Below are 21,442 nucleotides of genomic sequence, written 5' to 3'. Positions count from 1 at the left end.
CTCTGGCTGAGAACTTTTAATCTTTGCTGGACATTAGTGAGGTGCAATAGAACTGGAAAACATCAAATGTGGTCTCTGTTTTCAAGCATGACAGCAAAAGTCCAGGACAAATAGGATTAAAGAGGAACTACAGCATCAAAGGCAAAAGGATAACTAAGGGAGAGCATAGAACCACTCAAGGATAAAGGAAGGAGCATATGTGGGAGTCAGAGGATGTGGTTAAAGTCCTAAATGAATACTTCGTATCAGTATTTACCAAGGAGAAGACTGTGAAGGATCATGAGATGGAGTGTGCTAACACATTGTAGCAAAAGGACAGGCAGGAAGGAAGAGGGGGGCAGTGTTGCTGTGTTGGTAAAAATGAAATCAAATCATAGAAAGAGGTGACATAGGGTTGGAAAATATTGACTCATTCTGTTTAGATCTAGGGAACTGCAAGGGTCAAAAGACCCTGATGGGACTTGTATACTGACTCCAAACAGTAATAAAGATGTAGTCTACAAATACAATGAGAGATAGAAAACACGTGCCAAAAGGACAATGTTACAATAGTCATGGGGGATTTCAATATGCAGGTGGATTGGGAAAATCAGGTTGGTGCTGGATTCCAAGATGGTTTTCTAGAGCAACTCATGGTTGAGCCCCTAGGGGATCAGCTGTTCTGTATTCTGCAATGTGCAAGGTGTACTGCAACGAACCAGAATTAATTAACATGCTTAAAGTAAAAGAATTCTTAGGGGCAAGTGATCATGAAGAAGAAGAATGCCCTTAACTCCGTGTGGAGTCATGGGGACGCCATCGTGTGGGCTTTCTTGTTTTTACGAGGCTGAGTTGCTAGCTCGACAGTCAACCCAGCATGGATGGAAAGCGTGCAAGGGAGCTGGCTGGATTCGAACTCGGGAGCCTTCGCTCCGAAGTCCAGCGCTGATGCCACTACGCCACCAGCTGGCTAGCAAGTGATCATAATATGATCAAATTCACCCTAAAATTTGAGAAGGAGAAGCTAAAGCCAGATATATCAGTATTACAGTAAAGGGAATTGCAGAGGCTTGAGAGAGGAGTTGGCCAGAATTAATTGGAAAAGAACACTGGCAGGGATGATGGCAGAGCAGCAAGGGCTGGAAGTTCTGGAAGCAATTCAGAAGGTATAGGATATATATAAAACCCAAAGGGGAAGAAGTAAAGGCAAGATGACTCAACTGTGGCTAACAAGAGAAGTCAAAGCCAACATAAAAGCCAAAGAGAGGGCATATACTAGAGCAAAAATTAGTGGTAAGTTAGAGGATTGGGAAGCTTTTAAAAACACACAGAGGGAACGAAAAAGTCATTAAGAAGACAAAGATGGTTTACAAAAGTAAGCTAGCCAATAATGTTAAAGCAGATACCAAAGTTTCTTTAGATACATAAAGTGTAAAAGAGAGGTGAGAGTGGATATCGGACCACTGGAAACCAATGCTGGAGAGGTAGTAATGGGAGACAAGGAAATGGTGCATGAACTGAATACCTATTTTGAATCAGTCTTCACTGTGGAAGACACTAGCACTTGCCATACAAAGAGCATTTGATGGCTCTGGGCCTGTATTCACTAGAATTCAGAAGAATGAAGGGGGGACCTCATTGAAACCTATTAAATGGAGAAAGGCTTTGACAGAGTGGATGTAGAGAGGATGTGGGAGTGTCTACAATCAGAGGACACAGCCTCAGAATAGAGGAACATACTTTTGGAACAGAGATGAGGAGGAATTTCTTTAGCCAAAGAGCCCTGAAACTGTGGAATTCTTTGCCACAAGCAGCTGTTGAGGCTAAGTCTTTGTGTATATTTAAGGCAGAGGTTGATAAATTTTTGGTCATTCAGAGCATGGAGGGATCTAGGAGAAGGCAAGAGCTTTGGGGCTGAAAGGAAAATTATGAAATGGTGGAGCAGACTCGACGGGCCAGATGGCCTAATTCTTCTCCTATATCATATGGTCTTATATTATGGCTTTTTGAGGTTGGTAAAAAAGTAATATTAGATCTCTTAACATAGAACTTAAAACAAAATAGCACGATGCAGACCCTTTGGGCTATGTTGTTGTGCCGATGTTTTAATGTACTCTAAGATCACTCTAACCTTTACTCGCACCCCCCCCCCCCACACACACACACAGCTCTCCGTTTTCATTCATCCATGTGTATATCTAAGTAACTTTCCAATGTTCCTGATGTGTTTGCCTCTACCACCAGCCATGAAAGGGTGTTCCACACACCCACCACCCTCTATATAAATACCATACCTCTGACATCTACCCTACACTTTCCTCCAATCACCATAAAACCATGCCCCCTCGTGCAAGTTATTTTCAAGCTGGGGAAGTGTCTCTGCCTATCCACTCAATCTAAGCCTCTTATCATCTTTTTATCAAGTCACCTCTCATCCTCCTTCACTTCAAAGAGAAAAGACCTAGCTCTCTCAACCGATCCTCAAAAGACTTGTCCTCTAATCCAAGCGACAACCTGGTAAATCTCCTCTGCACACTCTCTAAAACCTCCACATCCTTCTTAAAATGAGGCAACCAGAAATGAACTCCAGTGTGGTCTGACCAGTGCTTCATAGTTCTGCAACGTTTTCCTGCAGTTCTTGTACTCAATTCCTTTACAAATGAAGGCCAACACACCATGTGCCTTAACACCCTATCAACTTGTGCAGCAACTTTGAGGGATCTGTGGACATGAACCTCAAGATCCCTTTATTATTCCACACTGTTTAGAATCCTGCGATTAACACTGTGATCTTCCAGAGTGAATAATTTCTGACTTTTCCAGATTGAACTCTATCTGCCACTTCTCAGTCCAGTTCTGCATTCTATCAATGTTCTTTTGTAACCTACGACAGCCTTCTACACTCTCCACAACACCACCAACCTTCATGTCATCTACAAACTTACTAATGCGCCCAACCATTAGTTTAGTCTTTAGTCTTTAGTTTTTGGTCTTGTTGGTCTGGTGGATTTGGAGCTCCTTTCCAGGGAACGTGCTAGACGGTAGCGTGATATTAATAGGCAGCAGCCTCTCCGGACTCTGGATTGGGGATTGCCAAACATTACGTGGATTTTCTGGTGTAGTCTGTTTTGTCATATGCTTTTGTGATATCATTCTGGGGGAATGTTGTCTCATTTTTTAACTGCATTGCATTTGTGGTTTCTAAATGACAATAAACTGAATCTGAATCTGAACCACTTCCTCGACCAAGTCAGTTATAAAAACCACAAACAGTCCATGCGGAACATCACTGCTCACAGATCTCCAGACAGAATAAACTCCATCTACTACCACCCCCTACCTTTTGTAAGCAAGCCAATTCTTAATTCATGCTTAAAGAACATTAAGGTGTAAGTTTCCAAGGCCCAGTGAGACATACCCCAGGTTATTGAGAGAGTCTAGAGATGAGATTGCCGAGGTCTTGATCAGATCTTCATTTCCTATCTAGTCTCAGGTGAGAAGCTAGTATGAAATTCTACAGCACAGAAACAAGCCCTTCAGCCCATCTAGTCTGTGCCAAACCACATCCAAATGATTAGTTTGGCTCATTCCAGACTCTCGCCACCCTGTGAGTTAAGAAGATCCCCCTCATGAACTCCATAAACATTTCTCCTCTCACCTTTAACCCATGACCTCTAGTTCTAGTCTCACCCAACCTCAATGGAAAAAGTCTGCTTGCATTTACCATATCTATATCCCTCATAATTAAGAAATTCCTCCTCCTCTTCCTTGCTGATGATCAACACTGACACATCTCAGGGATGTGTGCCTTAGCCACTACTCTACTCTCTCGATACCCATGATGATGTGACTAGGTATAGCTCACATGCCATGTATGAGTTTGCTGGTTGAGTGGTGTTGCAGTAACAACTTTGCACTGAGCATCAGAAAGGCAAAAGAGCTGATTGTGGACTTCAGGAAGGGGAAGATGAGGGAACAAGAACCAATCTTCATTGAGGGATCAGAAGTGGAGAGACTGCACAATTTCTAGTTTCAAGCTGTCAAGTTATTTGAGTATCTAACTGGGTCCCAACATATCAATGCAGCCATAAAGAAGGCAAGACAATGACCATATTTCTTTAGGAGTTTGAGGAGATTTGGTTTGTCACACAAAACGCTCAAAAACTTCTGCAAATGTACGTGGAGAGCATTCTGACAGGCTGCATCACTGTGTGGTATTGGGGAGCTACTGCAGAGTTCAAAAGAAGCGAGAGAAAGTTGTAAAAATTAGTCAGCTCTATCTTGGATACTGTCCTCTGTGGTATCCAAGACATCAACAAACAGCAGTGCCTCAGGAAGGCAGTGTCCATCATTAAGGGCCCCCATCACCCAGGACATGCCCTCCTCTCATTGCTTCCATCAGGGAGGAGGTACAGAAGCCAGAAGGCACACACTCAATGATTCAAGAACAGCTTCTTCCCCTCTGCCATCTAATTCCTAAATGGACGTTGAACCCATGAACACTACCTCACTTTGTTATCATATTATTTCTATTTTTGTACTATTTAAATTTAACTAATTAATATACATATACTTACTGTAATTGATTTACTTATTTTTTCCTACATTATCATGTATTGCTTAGCTGCTGCTAATTTAACAAATTTCACAACATATGCCGGTGACATTAAAACCTGATTCTGATTCTCATCTCTGTTCTGAAGAGATGTCCTTGTCCTTTGCCCTCTTCGAGACTCATCCACTACAGAAAACATCCTTGCTATTTCCACTTCATCTAGGCCTTTCAATATTTGATGAGATTTCCTCCCCACCCGCACTCATTCTTCTAAACTCCAGTACCTGTGGAACACCACTAGTCACCAGCAGCCAACCATAAAAGACCCCCTTTATAAAAGACCTCCTGCCAGTTAGCCGATCTTTTTATTTACTTACTTAGTGATACAGTACAGAGCTGGCCCTTCTGGCCATTCGAGCCTCACCACCCAGCAACTCCCCCATTTCAACCCTAGCCTAATCACAGGACAACTTACAGTGACCAATTAACCTACCAGTCAGGATTGTGGAAGGAAGCCGGAGCACCCTGAGGAAATTCACACGGTCTTGGGGAAAACGTTCAAACTCCTCACAGGCAGTGGCGGGAATTAAACCACACCCCACACCCCCCGTCACCTGTACTGTAAAGCATTGTGCTAACCACTATACTACCATGCTGCCCCAGCACAATATCCTTGAACTGGGGGAGGGAATCTGAGCAAATGGGGAAAACCCACATATTCCATGGGGAAGACCTACAGATACCCCTGACAGAATGGTGTTACAATTGAACTCCAGAAATCCCAATCTGCAACAGCGGTGCACCCTTCTTCTGTCCTTACTAGTACTTTTCCTGTAATACCACGGGCTCTCATCTTCTTTAGCAACCTCACCTGCGGCAGCATGTCAAAGATCTTCTGAAATTCCAAGTAAGCATCAAATAACGTCTATTATTTCCTCAAAGAATTCAACAGATTTGTCAGGCAAAATTTCTTCTTAATGAAACCATACTGACTTTGGCCTATTTTATCATGTGACTCTAAGTATCCTGAAACCTCATCCTTCATAATGGACCCCAACGTCTTATCAACCTCTGAAGTCAGCTTAATTGGCCTATAATATTCTGTCTTTTGTCTCCCTCTCTTCTTAAAGGGTGGAGAAACATTTTCATTTTCCCACTCCTCCAGAACCATTCCAGAATCTAGTAATTCTAGAAAGATTACTACCAATGCTTCCACAATCTCTTCAGCTACCTCTTTCAGAACTCTGCAATGTAGTGCATCTTGGCCAGGTGACTTATCTACCATCAGAATCAGGTTTATCATCACTGGCATGTGACGTTAAATTTGTTAATGTAGCAGCAGCAGTTCAGCACAATACATCATCTAGCAGAGAAAAACAAAATAATAATAATAATAAATAAACAAGTAAATCAATTATGTATATTGAATTGATTAAAAACATGCAAAAACAGAAATACTGTATATTAAAATAAAGTGAAGTAGTGTCCAAAGATTCAATGTCCTTTAGGAATCGGATGACAGAGGGGAAGAAGCTGTTCCTTAATCACTGAGTGTGTGCCTTCAGGTTTCTGTACCTCCTACCTGATGGTAACAGTGAGAAAAGGGCATGCTCTGGGTGCTGGAGGTCCTTAATAATGGACGCTGCCTTTCTGAGACACCTCTCCCTAAAGACATCCTGGGTACTTTGTAGGCTAGTACCCAAGATAGAGCTGACTAGATTTACAACCTTCTGCAGCTTCTTTCAGTCCTGTGCAGTAGCCACTCCATACCAGACAGTGATGCAGCCTGTCAGAATGCTCTCCACGGTACAACTATAGAAATGTTTGAGTGTATTTGTTGACATGCTAAATCTCTTCAAACTCCTAATAAAGTATAGCTGTTGTCTTGCCTTCTTTATAACTGCATCAATATGTTGGGACCAGGTTAGATCCTCAGAGATCTTGACACCCAGGAACTTGAAACTGCTCACTCTCTCCACATCTGATCCTTCTATGTGGATTGGTATGTGTTCCTTCATCTTACCCTTCCTGAAGTCCACAATCAGCTCTTTTGTCTTACTGACATTGAGTGCCAGGTTGTTGCTGCAACACCATTCCACTAGTTGGCATATCTCACTCCTGTACCCCCTCTCGTCACCACCTGAGATTCTACCAACAATGGTTGTATCATCAGCAAATTTATAGATGGTACTTGAGCTATGCCCAGCCATAATCATGTGTATATAGTTAGTAGAGCAGTGGGCTATGCACACACCCCTGGGGTGTGACAGTGTTGACATTTTAACTTCCCAAGCACCTTCTCCTTTGTAATAGTGACTACACTCACTTCTGCCCCCTGAAGCTCCTGAATTTCTGGCGTAATGCTAGCATCTTCCATGGTGACACCACTCAGACTGGGGATCTGATATAAAACCAAAGCCTAAATTAAGGACAGTCAGCATGACTTTGTTTGGAGCACATCATGTATATTGAACTCTTTAAAGAGGTGACAAAGGTGACTGACGAAGGTAGAGCTGTGGATGTTATGGACATATAACGTCTTTGTCAAGTTCCTTCATGGTATTCTCATCCAGAAAATTAACATGTATGGGATCCATGGTGAATTAGCTGTTGTATTCAGATGATAGTGGTCAATAGGATTTCTGGCTGGAGTTCTGTGACTAGTGGTGTTCTGCAGGAATCCATACTAGGACCTCTGTCATTTCTGATACATGTAAATAACTTGGATGAAAACATAGAGTTAATGAGATGATATGAAAACTGATGGCATTATAGGTAGTGCAGAAGACTGGCAAAGATCTGTAGCAGGATATAGATAGATCAGTGGCAGAAATGAGTGGAGGAATGGCAGGTAGTGTTTAACTGTCCAAATGTGAAGTATTGCACTTCAGGAGATCAAATGTAGAGAGACAGCGCATTGTTAATAGCAGGACCCTTAACAGTGTTAAGGGAACAGAGGTATCTTAGAATACAACTCCTTGGCTCCCTGAAAATGACCACACAGGCTGATGGGGTGCTAAAGATGATGTTTAAAGTCAGTTAGTTATGATGCAGTTTTATAAAATAATGTTTGACACTATCTGGAGTATTGTATTCAATGCCAGTCACGTGAAGACTTTAGAGGGGGTGTAGAAGAGGCTTACCAGAATCTGCCTGGATTAAAGGACCGGTGCTTTAATGTGTTGCAGGTGGAGGCAAATATGATAGCGGCATTTAAGAGGCTCTTATACACATGAATGTGCGGGGAATAAAAAGATAGAGACATTGTGTAGGCACTAGAGATTAATTTTGTTATGCATTTATTTACTAGTTCAGCACAATATCATGAGCCAGGTGTCCTGTTCCTGTGCTGAACTGGTTCTAGGTTCTAAGTATGGACAGCCAGCATGGCTTTTTGCAGGTAAAGTCACGCCTTACAATTTTGATTAAATTTATGAGCAGCCAACCAAGGTAATTGATGAAGTGAGGGCAATGGATGTTATCTGCAATGACTTCAAGATCAAACATGGTGGGTTGATCAGAAAGATCCACAATGTATTGGTGGTTTAGGTTCAGAATTGTACATAGAAGATAGAGACTAGTGGGCAATGGGACTTATTCTGGCCGGAAGCCTAGTGGTCTTCCATAGGGAACTGTACTAAAACTTCTGCTGTTTGTGATATATGCAAATGACTTGGCTTCAAGTTTTGTTTATCAGTATGTTGATTCCTAATCTTCACTTTCCTTGTCTTTACAGCGAGAAGAGCCAATTATTCAGTTTAATTCAGGGACACTCACACTCTCCAGGAAAACAAAGCCTCAGATGCGAATGCCAGTTGTCTATCCTGTCCTTCAGTGGGATGATATCAAATTTGAAGACATTATTGGTGAGGGGAATTTTGGACAGGTCTTGAAGGCTCGAATTAAAAAAAATGGGCACAAGATGAATGCTGCTATTAAGCGAATGAAAGGTAGGTACTATTAGTTTACTGAAGTAGACTGGGCCCTTTCCTTCATTCAATTAGGCATCTGTGATATATCATGGACTTTCATCCTTGGTTCTGTAACTTATTATTAACTTATACCTTCATAGAATGAGGCCAGTCCTAACGTATCTTCTAGCACATACCGTACTCAGCAGCAGTAACATCTTAGCTCCTGTCTCTGAATCTTTCACATTATTGACCGTTGGTACTGCCAGAAGACAAAATTTTAATCCTCTAGTTTAATCTGATTTTAATTTAATTGTAGGACCACATCAGCATTCTTTAGAGACATTTACAGCAAGGAAATAGGTCATGGCAGCCAACACACTTTTAGACTGTTCCTTCCCTAAACCATTTTACTCCCTCCACATTCCCATCAGCTACAATACTCCCCAGATACTACCACTTAAGCTACCAAACCACAACTATTTTGGGATGTGGGTGGAAGCCAGACCACTTACAAGGAGAGCATTCAAATTCCAAACGGCACTAGAGATCAGATCTGATCTTAGATAAGGGGCCAAAACTGCTCACAATTCTCCAAGTGCAATCTGACCAATTCCTTATAAAGCATCAGCAATACATCCTTGCTTTTATATTATAGTCCTCTTGAGATTAATGCTAACGTTGCATTTGCTTTACTTACTACCATCTAAACATGGAAGTTACCCTTTAGGAAATCCTGTAATAGGACTCCCAAATTCATTTGCACCTCCGATTTCTGGATTTGCTCCCTGTTTAGAAAATAGTCTACACCTTTATTCCTTCTATCAAAGTGCATGGCTAGACACTTTCCCAAACTTACTCCATTTGCAATTTTGCCCATTCTCTAATCTGTCCAAGTCCTTCTGCAGACTCCCCGCTCCCTCAACACTACCTACCCTTCCACCTGTCTTTATATCATCTGCAAACTTGGCCACAAAGACTTCAATTCCGTCACCCAGATCATTGACATATAATGTGAAAAGAAGCAGTCCCAGAACTGACCTTTGCAGAACATCACTAGTCACAGGGAGCCAACCATAGAAGTTCCCCTTTTATTCCCACTCTTTGCCTCTTGCCAGCCAGCCAATCTTCTGTCCACACTAGTATCCTTCCTGTTATACCATGGACTCTTATATGTTTAGCAAACTCATCTGCGGCAGCTTGTCAAAGGCTTTCTGAAATTCTAAGTAAGCAACATTTATCAACTCTGTCTATCCTGCCTGTTATTTCATCAAAAAATTCCAACAGATTTGCCGGGCAAGGTTTCCCCTTAAGAAAGCCCTGCTGACTTCGGCCTATTTTATCATGTGCTTCCAAATACTTCAAAACCTTAATAATGGGCTCCAACCACTGAAGTCAGGCTAACTACCCTATAATTTTCTGCCTTTTGTCTCCGTCCCTTTTGATATTTGCAATCCTCCAGTCTCTGGAACCATTCCAGAAAATATGGATTCTTGAAAGTTCACTACTAATGTCTGTGCCATCTCTTCAACCACCTCTTTCAGAAACCTGGGTTGTAGTACTTCTAGTCCAAATGACCTATCTAGCTTCAGAACTTTCAGCTTCCCAAGCACCTGCTCCTTAGTAATAGTGACTGCACTCACATCTACCCTCTGATACTCTTAAATTTATGGGGTACTGTTGTGTGAAGAAGTTTTCCGTCATGTTCCCCTTAACTTTTCACCTTTCGCATTTAATCCATGAACTCTAGTTGTAGTCTCATCCAACCTCAGTGGAAAAAAGCTGGTTGCATTTACCCTACCTATACCCCCCATAATTTTGTAACCTCTAGCAAATTTCTCATTTACCCTACCTATACCCCTCATAATTTTGTAACCTCCAGCAAATTTCTCCTTAATCTTCTACATTCCAAGGAATACAGTCCTAACCTATTCAATATTCCTTATAACTCTGGTCTTCCAGTCCCAATAAAATCCTTGTAAATTTTCTCTGTACTCTTTCAACCTTATTTACATCTTTCCCATAGGTAGGTGACCAAAACTGCACATAATGCTCCAAATTAGACCTCACCAACATCTTATACAACTTAAACCAATGTGCAAAAAGCATCCTTTATGACTCTATCTACCTGTGCTACCGCTTCCAATGAATTATGGATCTCAATTCTACCCTTTGTTCTATCGCACTCCTCAGTGCCCTACCGTTCACTGTGTAAGACCTACCCTGGTTGGTTCTACCAAAATGCAAGTCTTTGTACCTTTGTACCTATCTTTGTACTCACCTGTGCCTCATTGCCAAAGCCTCAGTTTTTAATGCAAGTGGTGCAGAATTTGTTAGTTATGTCCAGGAAAATTTACTCATGCAAAATGCAGCTGGTCTGACCAGAGATGGGTAACACTCAACGGCCACATAACAAGTGAGGTGGGGTAGGTGGCTGAAGAGTCAGCTGGGGAGCATTTTGGGACCAGTGATCACATTTCAATTAGCATTAAAACAAATTATGAAAGTAGATAAAACTAGTTCACAAAGTTAATATAAATGGCATTGGACAGAACCTAGTGAAGGTTGATTGGGAGAGCCGTTTGGCAGATAAAGAGATAAATGGCATGTGGAGGCTTCTAAAAGTGATATATTTTATATAATATAAGAATTCAGGACTAATATACTTCACTGAGAGTGAGAGGCAAGGCTGGCAACACGATGGAACCCTTCATTCATGAGAGATTTTGAGGCTTTGGTCAAGAAAAAGGAGACATATTTCAGGACCAAGCAAGTCCCTTAAGGAAAAATAAGGAATATATGAGGATATTCAAGACAGAAATCAGGTAGTGGATCCCAGGCATCAAATACTCTGTTTAAAAAAGAAATAGCCACATATATCCCCCTTCTCACATTAAATTATGGCCTTCAGTATTTGACATTTCCACACTGCCTAAGTTTCAGTCAAGTAACTAACCCCTCTATCCCGTACATTTCCCTTGTCTGCTGCAATACTCAAGAGCTCTCCCATTCAGTGCAAAATTCCTACCTTTACCTTGATATGTTCTTCTAAAATGTCACACACCTGAATAAAATTGTTATTCCTTAGCTCACCCTACCCAGCCAATAAAGTTCCCAGTATTAATCTCGCTGCTTCTCTTCACTGTCTACAGCACCACCTGTATATAATGTGCAAATTTACTAACTATTCCATGTATATTCTCAACCAAATCATTCACCTAGATGATAGGTAACAATGGGCCCAGCCCAGCCCCTAGAGCACATCACTAGTCAGAGGTCACAGACCTCCAGAGTGAGAAACATTCTTCCACTATCACCCTCCGTTTCCTACAACCACCACCTTTGTATCTGGTTTGCTGGTTCTCCATGAGTGCTATGTGATTTAACTTGGCAGTGCAGCCTGCCATGTGACACCATATGAAAAGCCTCAATGAAATCCATATTTACTTCTTCTACCACTCTCCCCCATCAACTTGCTCAATACTTCATTAATAAACTCAACCAATTTCATAACGTAAGAACATAAGAAATAGGAGCAGGAGTGGGACATCCGGCCCATCAAGCCTGCCCCGCCATTCAATAAGATCATGGCTGATCAGTCTGTAAACTCAGCCCCATCTACCTGCCTTTTCCCCATAACCCTTAATTCCCTTACTATGTAAAAAAACCTATATTACTGTATCTTAAATATATTTAGTGAAGAAGCCTCAACTGCTTCCCTGGGCAGAGAATTCCACAGATTCACCACTCTCTGGGAAAAACAGTTTCTCCTCTTCTCCTCTGAATCTTGAGGCAATGTCCCCGAGTTCAGGTCTCACCTACCAATGGAAACAAGATCTCCCATGCATGAAGACATGTTGGCTGCCCTAACAGAATGTAAGTGTATCGGAATCAGAATGAGGTTTCCTGAGAATGCTTTCCAGTTTCTTATCTGCCATGGATGTTAGGATAACAAGTCTATATCACAAAGTTTATCATTATTACCCTTCTTAACTGAAGGCGCAACATTTGCTATCCTCCAGTCTCCCAGTACCTCACAAGAAGATATCTTGGCAGGGATCAAACAATTTCTTCCCTCGCATCCCTCAGTATTCTTTGATTTGGACCCTAAGATTTGTCTGCCTTTATACATCTTAATACATGCAACACTTCTTCTACTGTTATATGGATTGCTACCAAAATATATCCATAAACTTTGTCAGGTTTCCAAGACTTAACATGGTAAAAGCACAGGAGAAATTATCTTTGATAACTCTGCTCTTTTCTGATTCTGATCTAAGCCTCCTTTTTTTTGACCAAAGTTACAAATTCCATTAACATCGAGGGAACATAGCTCCTTGCAGCGTTACCTTTTACTTTGACAGGAACATGTAGTCCTTGAACTCATACTATCTTACTTTAAAAACCAACATACTTACCGGAAGCAAACACAAGGAAGTTCTTTTGCTCAGAAATGACCCAGCCCAATTAACTTTTGCAACCTCCTGTCTAATATTATCACACTCACATTACTCATTTCAAAACTTGAACCTGTGGACCAGTTCTGATCCTTTCCATAACTATTTTAAAACTAAGGGAACTATAGTCTCTGGTCCCAAAGTGACCTCACTCCTTACTTTCCAGAAGTAGATCAAGCTTTGCCCCATCTCTGGTAGTGCCCTCTATATAGTGCCTGAGGAAACTTTCCTGAACACACTGAATAAATTCCACCCCACCTAGACCCTTAGCAGTTGCTCTATTGGTGCCCCCACAAAGCTGCTCACTACACCTATCACTGGTCATTCAGTGCCTCACAAACCTTCACCTGCTGCTCATGACTCATCCACTCAACAACCGCTCAGACCTCTGTTCATTATCTCCTCACTTCAGTCATCCCTGATACTCCATTCTTCAACCCCTCATGAACCAGATTACAACTCTTTGCCCCTGTGGTCACTATACCCTCACTTCCCCCTTATTCCTGCATTCACTTCCCCTCTCACTGATCCCCTTAATGGTCCAGCTACTCATCCCTCTAAAACCTTGTCAGTGCCCTCTCATTAACCCTTTCACTGACCCCACTTATCCCACTCTTCACTCACAGCCTAGCACAATTATTGTGAATGTTATACAGTGAAGAAATCGCACACAACCCCAGTACACAGCAGTGCCATACATTGATAGACCATACCAAGTCTGTGTTTTACATAGAACATCATCGCACGACAGGCCTTTGGCACACAATGTTTGCACTGCCTGTGATACCAGTCTATCTTCCTGCAAACATCCAAATCTCTCTATAAGCATGGTGATTCAACTTTAATCTTGATATTTTTCATTCTTGGAAAAAGACTTTATCTACCCTCTCTATGCCTCTCATAATTTTAGGTACTTCTATTGGGTCATCCTCAACCTCCTACATACTAGCAAAAACAATCCAAGTTTGTCTGACCTCTTCTTATATTTACTACTCAAGAGAAGCCTATTTGAAGTTTAATCCAGCTGCAACATATCTTGCCAACTTTATACTCACCATGTTTTTCTTTCCCACTGTTTCCACTAGATTCTCTGTACATTAATGTTCCCAAAGATCCTGCCACTTACTATCTCTTGCATTTGACCTTCCAAAAATGCATCACCTCACACTTGTTCAGATTAAATCTATTTGCCATTTCTCCATCCAAATTTAATATCCTGCTGTATCCTTTGAAAACCTTCCTCACTCCACCAGTGTTTGTGTCATCTAAAAATCAGACCAAGTATATTTTTGTCCAAATCACTCTTATCTATCACAAACAACAGAAGTCCCAACAATAATCCATGGCCCTGCCCTTATCAATCATCCTTTGTACACCTTCAAAAAACTCAATCAAGTGAGGTATGACCTTTCCCTCATAAATCCATGCTTTTCTAAATGTCACTAAGAATTTTCTCCAGAAATTTCTCTTAGTTCATTGCATATAATTTGCTGGATCAGCCCATTTGCTCTTGGTTAAGGAAAAATGTTGGCTACTCTCCAGTCTCTGGGACCATACTTGCAGCTAAAGATCATACACAGCCAAGGCCACAGTAATCTCAACTCCTTTAATATCGTGGGATAGATCCCTTCAAGGACTGGGGACTTATCTATCATAATTTCTTCAAGGGACATGACACCTTTTCCTTCTTAGTATCAACATAACTAAAATGTCATCTATGTACTTCCCCCTGAACTCACTGTAATATATGCCCTTCTCCTTAGCAAATGCAGATGCCAAGTACTTATTTAGTACCTCACCCATTTCCTCTACTTCCTGGCATTAATTTCCTCCTTTGTATTTTGAATAGATTTATTGTTTCCTTAGCTACCCATTTGATTTTACAATTTGTATAAAATGCCTAAGAATTTTCCTTAATCCTGCTTACTAAGGACATTTCACAAACCCCTTTCAGCTCTCCTTGTTCCTTGTATAAATTCTTTCTTGCTTCCTCCCTATTCCTAAAGTACCTTGACTGAATTCAAATTCATCAACCTTACTTTTACTCTTCGATTAAACTCACTACATCTCTTGTCATCCAAGGTTATTAATCCTTGCCAACCTTTTCTTTCCTCTTCACAGGAACATGCTGGTCCTGAATTCTAACTAGCTGGCCTTTAAAAGAGTTCCACATATCAGATGTGGATTTACCCAATAACTCAATCCACTGCTCCTAGCTCTTGTCTACTACTAATGCAATCACCCAATTTACCATTTTCCATGGGGTCTAGGGAGAAAGCGACAGGGTCTTTTACAAACATGTTAATCCACCTTTCCACTCCTCCATCTAAGTCATGGCAATCTAGGAACATGAATAGAGGAGTGATGGTAAATGAGAAACATAATTTTATTTGACATGTAGAATTGACAATAGTTTAGGTAATATGTTACCAAAACAATGCTTTTAAAAAGAAATTAAAATTCAAGATTAGTTGACACACTACTGTAACCTGTAGCTACAGTATCGGCTGGTCGTGGCTGATATTGATAACTTTTAGAAAGATCTAAAGCTATGCAAAAAGACAGCGACATAGAACATCAAACAACACAGAGCATACACTTTGACCCATGATGCCTATGTTGAACATGATGCCACATTAAACTAAACCAATCTGCCTGGACATGATCTATATCACTACCTTCCCTTAATATTCATGTGGTTACTTAAGTTCGGCTTTAATGAAAACTGTCTTGTATGCTTCCATCACCACCACCTCTGCCCACCTCTGTAAGAAGAAAAAAAATGCACACCTCCTTTGAACTTCCTCTCCCTCACTTTACAGATATGACCTCCAGTGTTTGACATTTACACCCTAAGAAAAAGAGTCTGTCTATCCTATCTATGCCTCTCGTAATTTTATGTGCTTATATTACGTCTCCCCTCAGTTTGGAATACTCCAGAGAAAATAATCCCAATGTGTCCAACCTCTCCCTGTAACCAATACGCTCTAATCCAGGCAGCAGGCTTTCTTGAAAGTGATCTGCCCAGCTTTCCTGTGCTCCTTTTAAGCACATTGGAGCCCCACTATCCTCACTCCCTTTAAACTCACCAGCATCATTGGCACCATTTCCTGTACTCCTATCAAACTCACTCAGGTGCCTTCTCCTTCACCCGCTTGAAACTCACAGGGCCTCTGTTTCCATGACATATTTAAAATTGCCAGTGCACCTTTTTTTGAATTCCCTTCAAAGTGTTTCCTGGGCTGCCTTTAATTTCATCTAGTTCATTGGAAAAATCTTTATGCTACTGTGTAACTTCTATTAAAAGTAAAATGAATGTGTTGGGATCTATATGTTGGAAAAAGGCTCTAAAGGTAATCTGGGAAGTTATAGGCCGGTAAGTTTGATGTCACTAGTAGGTAAATTATTGGAAGGAGTACTAAGAGAGAGGATCTACAAATATTTGGATAGACAGGGACTTATTAGAAAGAGTCAACATGGCTTTGTGCGTGGTAGGTCATGTTTAACAAATCTATTACAGTTTTTCGAGGAGGTTACCAGGAAAGTGGATGAAGGGAAGGCAGTGGATGTTGTATACATGGACTTCAGTAAGGCCTTTGACAAGGTCCCGCATGGGAGGTTAGTTAGGAAGATTCAGTTGCTAGGTATACATGGTGAGGTAGTAAATTGGATTACACATTGGCTCAATGGGAAAAGCCAGAGAGTGGTAGTGGAGGATTGCTTCTCTGATTGGAGGCCTGTGACTAATGGTGTGCCACAGGGATCAGTGCTGGGTCCATTGTTATTTGTCATCTATATCAATGATCTGGATGATAATGTGGCAAATTGGATCAGCAAATTTGCTGATGATGTAGTGGACAGTGAGGAAGGGTTTCAAAGCTTGCAGAGGGATTTGGACCAGCTGGAAAAATGGGCTGAAAAAATGGCAGATGGAGTTTAATACAGACAAGTGTGAGGTGTTGCACTTTGGAAGGAAAAACCAAGGTAGAACATACAAGGTAAGTGGTAGGGCACTGGGGAGTGCAGTGGAACAGAGGGATCTGGGAATACAGAAACAAAATTCCCTAAAAGTGGAGTCACAGGTAGATAGGGTAGTAAAGAGAGCTTTTGGTACATTGGCCTTTATAAATCAAAGTATTGAGTATAAGAGTTGGAATGGTGAGGTTGTATAAGACATTGGTGAGGCTGAATTTGAAGTATTGTGTGCAGTTTTGGTCACCAAATTACAGGAAGGATATTAATAAGGTTGAAAGAGTACAGAGGAGGTTTACAAGGATGTTGCCGGGACTTGAGAAACTGAGTTACAGAGAAAGGTTGACTAGGTTAGGACTTCATTCCCTGAAGCGTAGAAGAATGAGGGGAGATTTGATAGAGGTATATAAAATTATGATGGGTACAGATAGAGTGAATGCAAGCAGGCTTTTTCCACTGAGGCTAGGGGAGAAAAAAAAGAGGACTGGGTTAAGGGTGAAGGGGGAAAAGTTTAAAGGGAACATTGGGGGGGCTTCTTCACACAGAGAGTGGTGGGAGTGTGGAATGAGCTGCCAGATGAAGTGGTAAATGCGGGCTCACTTTTAACATTTAAGAAAAACTTGGACAGGTACATGGATGAGAGGTGTATGGAGGGATATGGGCCAGGTGAAGGTCAGTGGGACTAGGCAAAAAAATGGTTCGGCACAGCCAAGAAGGGCTGAAGGGCCTGTTTCTATCCTGTAATGTTCTATGGTTCTATGGATATTAATTGGGATTATAATCCCCTGTATGGATTCATGATGGTAAGTGGTGTTGGAGCAGAAACTGCTGCAACTTTCACTGCAGTTTTATGGCCAGTGATGAATGCAGTGTGAGTACAATAAGCCGCAAGATCCAGATCAGATAAATAGCCAGAGTCCGCAAAGTTGCAACAAATTTTATCAAGACCAAAGCCAAAGTTAGTTTATTTCAAAACCTGTAATATTATCCCAAACACTACCAAGCATCTAATAGTCAATTACAGCAATCTAGGAAAGCCAAAGTCTGCCGCTACAGGAAATGTGAAATCAAAACAGGATATGCTGGAAACCTGCAGCAGGGGATGACGTACAGCAGAAGTGGCCACAGACAGAGAAAGTGAGATCATTTGCCCTTGAGCCTATTGCTACAACTTGTCCAGGCGGAAGCTGAGGGGGTCACCCAGTCCACTTTTGGTTCCTCCACTGTGGAGGAGCCCACATTCTGAACACTAAATGCTGCACACTAGATAGGAAGAAGTGGAAAGTCTGGGTCCTTGGATGATGGAAAGTGAAGAGGCAAAAGGACTGGCATTTTACCTCCTGCCTTAAGACTTGATGAAAATGGAAGATTACAAAAATGGAAATTATGAAGGATAGTCTGTTGAATAAGAGACTGCGGAACTGGAATGCAAGGAACAAAGTAACTGCCTCTCCCTCTGTCTAGGCGGAGAGGCATTCAGAGCATAGGCATAGGAAGCTGTCAGATGGAAGGTTGAACAGTATATTGGCAAGTGGAATTTAATCCTGGCAATTGCATCATGATACATTTTGGGAAGTCAGATATAAACAGTAAATGGTAAAGCACAAAGGAATGCCGATAAATAGTGAAACTTGTGGGTACAAGTCCATAGTTCTCCATAGGACGCGTGTGGAATGCTTGCCTTCAAAGTCTGACACGTATAACAGGACGTTATGGTTATGATATAGGTTTTTGCAAATAAAACAGTGGAGACATTTTATGTTTAAGGAAAAACCGCAGCAACTCAATTATTGAATACCAAAAACAGAACACAAAGCATGCTAAAAGTCCTTTCCTTAATTACATCATCACATCAAACCACCCTCTTAAAGTGAAATCCCACTGTTATGTCGGTGGTTGTGAATCATGTACATTTCCACCAATTATGTTACCCTACACAGGCCCCCTCCCCTGCCAGAATTCACTAAACCAGCACCGCGAGCCTGTCCGGAACTCAGACAAGCTGCCTGGCTTGAGTTCCATGCTCCATGAGTGGAGGAGTTGCAGGCAACTCTGGCTCATCCAGAGGTGTGTTGACACACTCGTGGTCATGTCATGACAGCAGGTGCATAGTACCGGAATCCTCCAAATCTTGCTGGGCTGGTTTAAGGCGATCTACCAAAATATGTTCAGGTTTACCCCTCTTATCTATGATAAGAGTCTTTTCCCAAATTTCAAAATGCGAAACAGGCCATCCTAAGGGGATGTTGGTGTGCATCATGGTGGACAGAAATAAATGAGGTGGAATGTAGGTCAACAAGAGCCCAAGAGTGCTGCAGGCCATGATGGTAGGTAGGGATAGGTGAAAAGGAATTGAACTTACTGAGGAGAGTGGAATGCTGTTGGGAGGCTGACCAGGCAGTCGCGGAGTCAGGAATGAAATCACTGGCAGTCGTAACGGCTGTCTGTATATCAACTCAGCTGTGGACAACTACAGGTCCTCTTTTGGAGCTGTTCTGAGCCCCAGCAGACCCATGGGAGATAATCATGAGTCAGGGAAGCCCTCAAAGCAGCCTTTAAGGAGCGGTGAAACTGTTTACATAGGTCGTTGGACTGTGGGTGATACACCATGGCCTACCGCTGAGGTTCTGGGCCATTGCAGACCAGAGGCCTGATTGAACTGGGGACAGCAGTCGGAGGAAATATCAGATGTGGTGCCACACCACGCAACCCAGATGCTGGTGAACGCCTGAGCCATGTCTGCGGCCATCGTCGATGCTCGGGGGATGACCTCCGGCCATCTGGTGGTACAGTCCACCATGGTAAGGAGATGCATGAAACCTCAGGAAGGGAGAAGGTCCACACTGACATGGTCAGATTGTCGCTCACAGACCTCAAGAGGAGCCAGTGGCGCCTGGACATGTCAGTTATATTTTGCCCGCTGGCATTCCGCATAGGCTGCTCTTTAATCATGCACGGCCTTTCTGAGGCAGCGCAACACATACTTTAGTGCAACCAGTTTCTGTGAGGCCTTCCAGCCCTGAGGTGAGACGCCTTGTATGGAGTTGTCTTGTGTGTGAGTTAAAACTGTCTGCCTCCAGTTTGCGGGCACTATGGGGTGGGGGCAACCGGTTGAGATTTTGCACAGGAGAGAAACCCCAGCTTTCCCAAATTTAACGTCAGCCACTCGCAGGCCTGTGACTGCTGTTCTGTAAGCCTGAACCACTGGGTCAGCAGCTTGGTCAGCTACCATGACCGCCTAGTCAACCCCTATGTGCATGGGCCTCGACGGCTGGCCACGAGAGGCAATCAGTCACAGCATTATTTTCCCCCTTGATATGTTGTATATCAATTGTGAACTCTGATATGTAGGCCAGGTGGTATTGCTGTCTTGCCATCGCAAGAAATTTTGGCCATCGTATGCACGAGGGGTTTGTGGTCAGCCAACGCTATGAAATGATGAATCTCTAGAAGGAAATGAAAATGGCAGACAATCAGCCGGAGATCGTGAAACTCGCAGTCAAACATGCTATACTTCTTTATGGTGGGACAGAAGAAGGGGAGCGGCTGCCACATGTCTCTGACCAGCTAGTCGTGCATACACCCACAGGATAGTCTGAGGTGTCAGTACTAATGGAGTGACTATGCCAGTAGGGTCCACATTAGAAAGAGCTCATTTAGTATCATCAAATGCCCTGGTCATGTCCGCTGACTAGCCAAGCACTTAATTAGGGGTTTTGCCTTTAAGCGCACTATATAGAGGAAAAGTAAGTTCAGCACCATGCCAGATCTCCTGTAGTTTTTTTTTGTGGTGTGGGAAATCCATAATAGCAGTTACTTTTGATGGGAGGAGTTTCGCACCTTCTGTGGAGATATGATGGCCAAGAAAGTCAATGGTTGGCAACCCAAACTGGCATTTAGCAGGGTTAAAGATCAACCCGTGTTGGCTTAAGCACTCGAAAAGTGTACAGAGATGAGATACATTCAGATTTGGATGCACTGGTGACAAGTATGTCATCCAGGTAAACAAAAAGAAAATTCAAGTCTTTTAATAGAGAGTCCATCAGCTGTTAGAAAGTCTGTGCTGTATTTTTCCGTCCAAACAGCATGCTTAGAAACTCAAAGATGCTAAACAGGGTAATCACAGCCATTTGGGTATGTCCTCCAAGCACACTAACAGCTGATGGTAGCCCCTAACTAGACTGACATTGGAAAAAAATTGTTTACAGCTAAATGTGGTGAAAAGTCCTAGATGTGTGGGATCGGGTAATGATCAGGGCTGATCTCATTAAGATGTTGGTAATTGCCACATGGGCGGTAACCACCATAGGACTTGGGGACCATATGGAGGTATGAGGCACAGGGGTATTCAATTGGCATACGAAACCAAGTTTTTCTATGTTGACAAACTCAGCCTTCACTGTTGCCAGGTTTTTTTGGGTCATGGACTGGCTGGCGGGCCAGTTGTAGAAGTGCAGTGCTCAACCCCTTGGCCAGCCTCTTGAAGCATTTGCTTATTATTGAGGTGAGTGTGACAGGACGCCAGTCATTCAGGCGTGTTACCTTGGTCGTTTTTGGTACAGGGACAA

At 42.3% G+C, this 21,442-nt stretch overlaps 1 protein-coding gene across 2 annotated transcripts in view; it reads left to right on the top strand.

Annotated features, from left to right (window-relative positions):
• The window catches only part of tek (TEK tyrosine kinase, endothelial), a 213,710-nt gene that overhangs the window by 134,244 nt on the left and 58,024 nt on the right, over positions 1–21,442 (top strand). For both annotated transcript variants that reach the window (XM_073048693.1, XM_073048692.1), the window contains one exon: positions 8,271–8,484. In XM_073048693.1, the coding sequence (XP_072904794.1) occupies positions 8,271–8,484 (214 nt within the window). The remainder of the gene's footprint in view (positions 1–8,270; positions 8,485–21,442) is intronic.

Source organism: Hemitrygon akajei, chromosome 6 (assembly GCF_048418815.1).
Source record: "Hemitrygon akajei chromosome 6, sHemAka1.3, whole genome shotgun sequence".
NCBI lineage: Eukaryota > Metazoa > Chordata > Chondrichthyes > Myliobatiformes > Dasyatidae > Hemitrygon > Hemitrygon akajei.
Note: the sequence above shows the minus strand (reverse complement) of the source record. Positions and strands in the feature narration are given on the sequence as shown.